Here is a 10,286-nt window from a genome sequence, read left to right as displayed (position 1 = left end):
TACCTTGAATCACAGAAACTTTCAGGCACTGGGGACTGTGGGAGCACCCTCTTGCTTGGGCTTTCCTGTCTAGCACCGACAAAACATCTCCAGCCGTGCTCTCCAAGGGCTCGCTGAGATCTTGCAATGGAAATTGAAATGGAAACGCAATGGAAATTCGCTGTTCATGGGCAGAGAGCGGCTGCATCAGCAGGGATGGACCAGCTCCGCATCCCCTCGCACAGAGCTGCATCCCCTGGGATGCTCCAACGAGCCCTCCGGTCCCCGGGTAAATTTGCTCTGCGTGACTTTGCTCACTACACCAACACAGAGGTACACAGAAAACACTGCTTTATTGACTGCATTTGCCAACACATTGAGGAATGCAAAGGGTTTTTTTTTCATAAGCAATGGGCCATGGTCCCAATGTGTATTAAAGCATACACTGTATCTAAACAGGATGAAAATAATGGCAGACAGAGCTATTCCAAGGCAACACAAATAGCATGCATAATACAGTCTCACACAGAACGAGTCTGATAACATTATATTGCTTTAAGGATTAACTAACATGGAAAATGTACAAAAAGGAGAAATAGGTTTTTGCATTAATGAAAAATACATTTTTTCTCTACAAAGGAATTTCTAATACAAGAAAATAAATATTGCAACATAAGCCAAAAATAATTTAAAATTGCTCTTTTCAATATATTTTCAATATTTCTCTTTTATATTAACAAATGGCACATCACGTTCTTTGAAACAAAGAAAACAGAAGGGTTTCTCCTCCTGTGACATTCATATCGTTTCCTGTAACTGATGTGAAGTGGGTCTGTTTTGAGTGTGGAATGGCGCAAACTGCGGGGGGATTTCCTTAAAGAACAACCAAATCTCACGCCCTGCCCTGCAGCAGCATCTTCCCGCCGGCGGCTGCTCCCGCACCCCGCTCCCGGCTCTGTTCCGCACCCCGCCTTGGGGCGAGCTCCGTGGGACGGCGGGCAGCCAAACCCCGTAAAACAGGTGCAAGCAAAAATAAAATCATTTCAAAGATGGCTGTGTGGAAAAGGGGTGTGTGGAATCGGAGATGTCCTTGGGAAACCCCACAGCTATCGGGGCTGGGGTGATGTTGGGGCTGTGCTCCACGATCAGGGCATGATGCTATTCGCATCCTCACCTCAACGGCTGCTGCTTCTCCAAGGGAACGGGTGCTCTTACAGTGCAAATGTCAATTCCTGCAGTTTATACATCTTAAAAGACAACATTTCTCTACTAAAATAAACCCTTTTATTTTTTTTCTTTCTATTCATTTCAAAATACATTTACAGTAACATCAAAAATATTTTCCTTGTGCATTTTCTCTCCCGAACGCCAGGCTCCCCTGCTCCGAGGGGATGCGCCAGGGTGGCTGCAGCCGTCCTGCTGCGGGCCAGCCCTGCCATCCCTTGCCCAGCCCCACGGCTGACGAGACCCCCTTGGCTCCTCTCTATTCCCTCCACCCGATTCTTCTCCCCAGGTTTGATGTGCCCCACAACCCCCCTTTAGCCTTCCCCACCTAAACACCGTCTCCCGATGGCAAAATACAATGTCTGATGGTTTGGGAGCGTTTCAAACTGTTTTATTGCCTGGTGCTGGCAGCGCCGGGTTGGTTGTTCTTTAAAGTCTCCCCCTTTTTGCTTTCCTGTACTGAGAAGACAAGTAGTGCAGAAGCTGATGAATGGAGCTGTGTACAGTGAAATTTGTGGATTGCTTTTTGTTTTTTTAACCATAATTGAGTGAAGCACACGGAAGCAAGATTCATTAAAAGGCAGCATATTGATTATTGTTATGACTCTTATACTAGGATACTGTAGCTAAAGCTAGCAAGCCTGATAAGATAAACTAAGTCCTATTTACTGTATTTAACATTATCTGAACATACTGAGCCTTAATTAATGAGCAGATTTTCATTTCCAACATCAATGGATTATGCTAATTTATAACAAAGGTGGTTCCCATTTTGTTGATTTTCTGTTGGTTGGTGTTTGGTTTTTTTTTTTTCTTTTCCTGCTAATAACTTGTGTAACATTCTTCCCATCGGAGGAAGATTCCTCCCCAGGCATGGTCAGTCTCGGCCGGGTTAGTGTTGGGCTTAGCCAGGGCTGGGCGCAGGCGCTCGGCACCCGACCCGAAGCCCCCGCTGCTCGCCATGCCTGGGATGAGCTAGGCTGTCATCGCTTATCTTTGCTGCAATTTGATCAATAATAAGGACTTTGGAAGGCTGATAAAGATGATCTACTCTAAAACATCAATCGAAGGAGTCTCAGAGTTTCAAAAGAAAGCTCACAGTGAAATGAGCAAAAAGCATCGGAAATCAAAACGGCAGGATGCGGTCTCGGAGCAGCAGCATCCCTCGGAGCAAGCTTGGAACCTAACGCCGCAGCAGTGTGTTATGAGTGTGTCTCTAGTCCTTTGTTGCTAAATAACTTCCAAATTTTTCATAATGACAAGTTTCCGGTTTCTGGCTGTGCTGCTTGACTGTCAAAATATTCTTTGGCATCCACAAAATTATTTGACTGATTGGTTTGACAATTGCAAGGTTTTTTGTTTAGTGATGGGTTTAACCGGTTGCAGAAGTGTCCCAGGTTTGGTTATTTTTTTTTTTTAGTTTTTTTTTTTAAAACATTTTTTATTTTTAAAAAACAACAACAACAAAAGTTTCAGTGAATTCCTTTTTTTTTTTTGTTCCCTGAGCTCACACTGGGGTCACTCCAATAAAACACGTAGCACGACTTAACTGTGACCTTTGAAGCCAAAACCGAAGTAATGGTGCAATTAAGTGCAAACATGGAAATTCGCCTGACTTGTAGGTAACATGGGCTTTTAAACAACATTTAAGGCTTACTGGGGACATTTTATGCATTAAATTATTGTAATATTTATAATGTCAGCTTCTGTGAATCACCCTCCCACAACGAGTCAACAGCTTGTAACCAGGATTTAAGGAATAAGGAAAAAAAAAAAAAAAGGATGGGGAGGAATAAATTCACCATTTCCATTGTAGCGTTTAGTAGGAAAATAAAATGGTGAAGGCAAGCGTTTCCATTTCCCCTCGGTGATGGTACGTTTGGCCTCGGGGCCAAGTATTTCATTGTGCAAAGGGGACTTCGAACGTGCCACCACAGCACGGTGGGACCACGGCAGCCATCGGAGGGAAGCCCGGGCAGAAAAACTTCGCTCAACCTCCCGGGTTAAACCAGCTCCCGACTCCCCACGGTGTTTTTAAAGGATGCTTTTCTCCTCCCTCCTGCCCCGCAGTTCCATTTTCCAGCTTGCTAACAGCTGATCAATTCACCTGAGTAAATCACTTCAGTTTTTCTAATGACCTCAACGGGGTCGACCTACAGGGCAGGGACAGGGAGAAATTCTGCATCCTGGCCCCTGGGCAGATCCCGACCAGACGGAAAGCTGAGGGGAAAAATAATGACCGAATTTGTTTTTTTTTTTCTAAAAATAGAAATGTAACATTGCTCTCTTCCACCCCGAGCGCTTTCCTCCAAGCTTTTTGTGCTTTAGTCATTATTTATTTTAGTATCGCTTATTTTGCTTCCTCGTATACGCGCACACAGGCGGGTATTTCCCCTCCCGCAGCTGGCCACTACCGTACCCTCCACTCGCTCCCTGCTCCAGGGGCAACCGTCCCGGGCAGAAATCTGCCCCTCGTTAAATAATGCCCATTAATTAAACTGTCATCCCTGCAGAAAGCACAGGTACCGGCACCCTCCGCCCTCTCGGCACCCTCGACATCGGTCCCGCCGGGTGCCGGTTCGTCTTCCCGGGAAGTGGGGTCCGGCGGGGATCCGGGGAGGGACCACTACTGTCATGGTCATCGATGTCAGTGAAGCTGAAGCTGTATCTCAGGCGTATAGAGAAGAGAAAGACAACAGTGCCGAATTTCCAACTATATACACATATTAAAAATCCCCCTTGCTATGATACCAGGCAGAAATTGGACATGGCAGTTGGAACTGGGTTGAGGCCTCGTCGAGCCGGCACAGTCGGGAGGAGTTAAGATGCCAGGATGCTCATCCTGACGATGTCCTCACCGGCCGCATCCAGCTGGCCCCGCTGCGCCCTGCCGCCGCGGGACTCCCCGTCCGAGTCGCTCATCTCTGCGTCGGAGAAGTAGCCGTCCGTCTCGGCATCAAAACGGCGCAAGGGAGCTCCGCCGGCACCGTCGGGCTTGGGGGGCTGCGACCTCCGAGTCCCTCGGCTCTCCTTTGGTAATTTGAACCGCACGACGGTTTTGGGGCTACCTACGGAGTCAGGCACTTTGGCCGCGGGGCTGGGCTCTGGCTGAGCGCAGCGCAGCGTCTCCTCCTCCTCCTCCTCCTTGCTGCCGCAGCCCCTCACCCCGGCCGGGGGGTGAGGCTCACCGGCTTTTGGGAGAGAGCCCTTCTTGGCCGCCTTTTTTGCCTCGCCTGTCCCTTTGCGGTCGGTGGGAAGCTTCGCTGCCCCTTTCTCCAACTTGCTCGGTCTGGAATCTGGAGCGAAAGGCTTGGCGGCGTCATCCGACAAGTCACTGGCGTTGTTAGTCCAGGGCTCCGAGCTCTCCGGGTGGCTCCCACCCATGGCGGGGGGGCTGCTCCTGGGCAGCTTTTTCTTAGTGTTCGTTCTCGTTTTGCTTTTCACTTTCTTTGTGGCCTCGCTCTGCTTGAACGGGGACCTCAGGGAATGGTCCATCATGAAGCTCAGCAAGGTCTCCTCGTCCTGGAGGAGCTCCTCGGAGAGGCCGGGGGTGCTGTCCTCGTGGTGGGCGTTGTTGAGGGACCACTCGCTCATCGCCATGTTCTCTGCAGTGATCTGGACCGACTGCGCCAACCAGCTGTTGAAGAAGGTCCCGTCGATGGGGAAGGAGGTTGACAAGCCTGGAAAAAACAAAAGGGGAAGATTGCCTCAGGAGCCAGAAACAGCCACGCTGCCCTTCAACAATGCCACCGACTTCACCAAAACTCCCCGGCACCAGAGAAACACTCAAAAGGTCAACCATAATGCACCGCATCAGAACACAGAAGAGGGTTTACTCCAGCACTAATGATGAATTTGGGATCCACTGAGGTCACAGCACAACAACCTGAGTGATCTCCCACATCCAACACTCCATGAACTTCCCCAAATCTAAACAGAGCATCTTTCTGCAGCAAAGATGTCCCAACTCAACCCAGCATGGTGGAAAACACATTCCCATGCAAAGGCAGCGGGACCAGCCTTTTAGGCTCAGGTGTGAGCCTAAAAATTCAGCGACTGCTACCAGAGTGGGACCTGTGCCCAGGCGAGGGGTGACAGGTTCCCCAAGGAGCAGCTGCCACCACGTGCTGCCAAAACCCCGTCCATCGCCCAAGCTGGGGTGGTCAGTGGGGTGATGGGACCGGTGCAAAGGCAAGGGAGGCAGGTCTGAGAACCTCTCCAAATACTCGAGAAGCATGAAAACTGAAGAAGAGGAGCAGAGATGACAGGCTGGAATGGAAAAAGCCGAAAATCTTCCTACTAATTCTCTCTGAGAGCAAGAGCGAGCATTGCAGGCTGGGCTGGGTCTAATTAGCAACTGGAAAGGCGCATACCTGCGCAAGCACACGCAGTTTTAATCCCCGAAACAGAAACCCACAGGTTCAACATCAGAGCTGGTTTTACGGATGGAAGAAAAATTAGGTTTGGGGTTTTTTTATTTCAGGTGAGAGATTTCCTTTTCAAACAGTCAGTCTAGCAACAGAAGAAGGGAAGAGCAGTGGCACGGGCAGGGTGACTCACGTCCGCAATGTGTGCCCGTCTCGATGACAGCTTCAATCACCCCTCCCTGTGAGCAGCAATACGGGATGTGACCCCCTCCTCCGCACCAAGAGGGGACAAACAGAACTCCCTGCGCAACGCCAGGGCTGCTCAAGGGCGGCACTGGGGAGGTTGGTCAGGTCGGATCCCCTCTCGGAGGTGACACTATTGAGGTGACAGTCCCGCACCTCCCGGTAGGTCACCATGGTCCTTTTGGAGAAACCCCGCTGCCCTGGCACCAGCCCAATGCAGGGGAGCAAGGATGACCTTAGAGCACTGCGTGGTACCCAGGCACTGAGCGGCACAAGGTCTTGCCGGCAAGGGCGCTGCCAAGCTCGCCTTCCCCCAGCCCTTCTCCGATGACTGCAGACCCAAGTGATGCTTCAAGCCCTTAACAAAAATCCAGGAGGTTACAAGATCGTGGTGAAGCTTTGGGTCAGCTCCCTGGTTTCCCAGGCTGGCAGCGGTGCGGCTTTTCTCAGAGACACCTCAGTCCTTCATCATTTGTGGGAATTGGCCCCAGAAAATCCAAAGTTTCTTTAGCAGAGAACAGCGCAGACACGATGCGTGCAAAAGCCGCGTTTCCAAAGGAGCTCCTGCCTAAAAAGCCAACAGCTCTGAAGTTAAGAGAAAGCAGCAGAGGCGGGGTGAGCAATGTCTAAAGCGGAGCAAGGTAGGGTGGCCCAGACCCCCCGACCTCCCACAGAAACTCTTAGGAGGGTTTTATAGCACCCCCAGACTGTCCGAGAGCCCCACAGGACCAGTGCACCCACGGGGCAGCTGAGCACATGTGAATTCATCACCTCGTGCCCCGCATGCTGGCAGAGGTGACAGCGCTGGAGGAAGCTGAACAAAAACCCAATTCCATGTAAAAACCATATGCAGTTGTCAAGCATCTTATCAAAAAAAGACTTTTTTGTTCTGTTTTCTTACTTCCCCCCCCAGCTCCGTCTGCTGCTGAGCGGCGGTAGGCTGTAGCTGATGGGGAAGAGCTGGAGGTGGGGGAAGCATCTGCAGAGCCAGCCTGCATCTCCTTGCCCTCTGAGCAAACTCAAGAGGCCGGCCGTGCTTTGTGCCTGCCTCCTGGTTGCTCCCAGACCGCCGGCACAACCAGTGCAACCGCACGGTCCTGGGCAGTATAGGCCATGAAATATGTGCTCAGCACAGAAGATACAGGGGATTAGCCCTACTGTGGGGTGGGTAAGTCTGATTTTATCACCAGAAAGTGAAATCACTCTTCAGCAGCACATCCCAGGTTTTGTAACACATTCGCCCAATCCAGGAGCAAGCCCCGGGGCTGGGAGGGGCGGGCAGATTTTACACCCCCTGCCCCACCAGGGACCAGAGATGGAAGAGGCTCCCCCAGCCTCGGGTGTAACTCCACTGCAGACATGCGGGAGGGATCAAGGGCTGGGACTCTTAACCCTGCTCCCCGAAAGAGGGAGCCGCCAGCGGCACAGGTCAACTCTGCACCCATAAAATCAGACTTACCCAGTTGTCCCAACACAGTTTCGTTGACTGATTTCCTTTTCTCTTTCTTCTCAGGACTATTTTTTCTACCATCTCTTCCTTTCCTTCTCGGGTCACTTTTCTTACCCTTTGTCTTCTTCCCAGTTTGTTCTGGCATTTTTTAGAAAAAAAGGAAAACTCCGTGTGAGACGAGGCATCAGGGATGCTGCGGTGAGCAAGTTCCCCTGGGGCACACCCCTCTGGTGGAGACCTGGACCAGACCTGCAAACAACTCCAAGCCAAAGGGAGAACAGCGGCCACTTTTTGGCCAACTGTAGGCTACCGTCTCTATAGGTTAAGAAAATTTGAATCCCGTAGGTTATATAAAAAAGAGGTTTGGGCCTTGGACATGAACTTAGCCCGGTTGCAGGAGCAGTCCTACCGAAGGCAGGGGACTCGCTGGAGACTGTGGCCACTGAGGGGCCCTCCTGGACCATGGCTTTGGGGTGAGGACCTGCGGGAGCAGCAGAAGCCAGTAACCCTGAACCCTGCTCAGACACCTTCATGGAGACATGGGGACCTCCAAACCCGGCGGTGTGCCACCCATCACCAACAACAGCATCTTCTGGAGGGACTCAGCTGCAAAACCAGTTTGTCAGCAATGGTCTCGGCAGTGTTTTAAAGCGGACCTTGATTTGATTTGACCTTTCAGTGATAGTAATTGCTCGCACTGATACTGTGTGGGCATGAAAAAAACCCCAAAGCTATAAAACTTAAGCAGTGTCTTGAGCATAAGTAAATGGAGTAGGAAAGATGACCAGCATCGCCTATGGAAAGCCAGGGATATAACTCTTAGCTATGTAGACATTCAGCTAAAAATCAATATTTCCTAAATGGCTTTGAACTTCTACTGGATTTATTCCTCTTGGGTAAACAGGACAAATACCCTATAAAAGTACAACTTGTATTGCCAAGCAAAATACTTCAACAGTTTTTACCTACTCTGTTAGGTCATTCTCCCACAGAAGTCCATGCTAAAACTTCTGCTAATTTGCAGCGGGGGGAGGATATTGCCCTTAAACCAAAATGTGGGTGGCTGATGGAAGCGGAGACGAGACACGCAGTTTTTCAGAGTCTGGCCCGCAGGCTGAACCTGCACAAGCTGTGCAGCTAGCGGAGCAGCGATTTTAAGAAATGAATCAGTTATTGTGTCAGCCAGCAGCAGACCTGCAACCAGCCTCAGCAGAGAGGCCGCGCACTAGACGGGTCAGAGGGAATAAGCCCTGCGCTCCCCTTGGTGCGGCAGTGGAAACGTACTGGGCGTGCAGGGGAGGGAATTCGCATTGCACCTGCCTGACTCTGGATTAACTGAGGATTTACAGTCCTGGGGTTGCCAAGCCAGGAACCCCCTCCTGACCAAAGGACTTACTGAAGGAAAGAAAAGCAAAAGCAAAATTGGTATTTGCTACTTTCCTGCCAAATAACTGGAGAAACGCAGACAGATTTTTCACTTCGCTTACAAAATAAAAATCTAACTTTGTTTAGACAGCACAATGGGGCTAAAGAGAAACCCGAGCAGTACTTTTTGAAGAGGGACCTGTCAAAATAGTAGCCGTGTTTCAAAGCCAGACAGTGTTTACTTTCCACTCCATGCAAGAAAAATACAGGGGAGAGAGGTGGGTTCATCTTACACAGGCAGTTCTCACTAATTTTATTAAAAATCTCCTGCTTAAATGATCATTTGTCAGTGGGAAAAATAAACTCCTCCAGTTATGAGTTTTATGTGGGAGCCATTCCAAAGAAACCTTTGTGCCAAAACCATCTTTGGAATAACCCCAACAGATTTTGGTCGATGACTACTGTAACAGCAGTTAAAAAACTGGCCTCATCCAGGCAAAATAATGGAGCCTTCTTCCTTTCTCCAAGAAATCCCAAGCTCACGGAGCAGCCCAGTTGGGAGCTGTGCGGAGGGGATGCTACAGGAACTGTCCCCCCACTTTCAAACCAGTCAGAGCTTCATAATGATGGAAAATGCTGCAGTGAGTTACCCACAGCTTTGGTTCCGCTGGGTGCTCAGTATCTTTAGCTCTACGTATCATCAGTTGGCATGGAGGAGGCTTAGCAAACGTGTGGGTGTTGGGAGCACTTGGTAGCATCAGGGTCTACAATGGTGCGTGTTCGGGATGGGACCAGGATGAAACAGTTCGGAGCTGAGGCAGAAAATAAACACAACACTGCTTTCCACGGCTCTGCTAGGTGCTGCCACGCACGGGCAGCACAGAGCCGGCGGTGCAGCTACCGCAGGAAGGGCAGCTGGAGGCTGAGCCCTCCTCTGATCTCCTTTACACCAACCGCCCCTCCGTGCTGTGCTGCTGCGGCCCCAGCGCTTGCTCCTGCTGTCGAGCAAAACCTGGAGATCAGCGCGAGGACCACGTGCTGCACCGGGGAGGCGGTACGTACCGACGCTGCGCTCTTCCCTGCACTGCGACTGTCACAGCTAACCGGGCCAGCCTCTCTTCCCGCATTTGGGATCGCAACTTGTGCCCTGATGCTACCTCCCAGCAAGGGAATTCCTCCTGAGCTCAGGAGACCCTATGCACCGATGCTGAAAGACATTCAGGTCCCTAAGGCCCCCCTGGCATGGGAAGGACCCAGATGCACAAACCACCTGGAGATCCCAGGACCAAATTCCCGCAGGTGGGCCCTTTCCCCGGCAGCAGCGACTCGTGGGAGCCAGGTCCCAGAGGCAGCAATCCCTGCCGAGGCTCAACCAAAAAGCCAGTCCCAGGAGAGATGAGCAGCTCAGCTCGGTCGGTTCAGAGCAGAAAACGAATTGGCAAACGCTAACCATTTGGGGCAGGAGAGAAGAACATTTGCATCAAAATGTATGAAGCAATCCCACAGCCCGCACACCAACTGCTGCCTGAGTCACGCTCTCACTGCGGGTTTGTCTCTGATCACTCACCTTTAGGCAGAACAAACATCACGGTAACAGCAGGCGAGCTTTCCCCTGAGTACACGCGTAACATTTTCAGGAAGGGCAATTGCACAGTGCC

General features: G+C 50.7%; 1 protein-coding gene across 4 annotated transcripts in view; it reads right to left on the bottom strand.

Moving 5' to 3' along the window:
• Positions 1 to 315: 315 nt before the first annotated feature.
• The window catches only part of JADE2 (jade family PHD finger 2), an 83,921-nt gene continuing 73,950 nt past the window's right edge, over positions 316 to 10,286 (bottom strand). For 3 of the 4 annotated variants that reach the window (XM_064458322.1, XM_064458320.1, XM_064458324.1), the window contains 2 exons: positions 7,273 to 7,401; positions 316 to 4,883 (listed from right to left, as the gene is read on the bottom strand). In XM_064458322.1, coding sequence (XP_064314392.1) covers positions 4,024 to 4,883; positions 7,273 to 7,401 — 989 coding nt within the window. In that variant the 3' untranslated portion in view covers positions 316 to 4,023. The remainder of the gene's footprint in view (positions 4,884 to 7,272; positions 7,402 to 10,286) is intronic. The other variant, XM_064458323.1, reaches the window with a different exon arrangement.

This window comes from Phalacrocorax carbo, chromosome 8 (assembly GCF_963921805.1).
Source record: "Phalacrocorax carbo chromosome 8, bPhaCar2.1, whole genome shotgun sequence".
NCBI lineage: Eukaryota > Metazoa > Chordata > Aves > Suliformes > Phalacrocoracidae > Phalacrocorax > Phalacrocorax carbo.
This window is presented reverse-complemented; position numbering and strand designations above follow the sequence as displayed.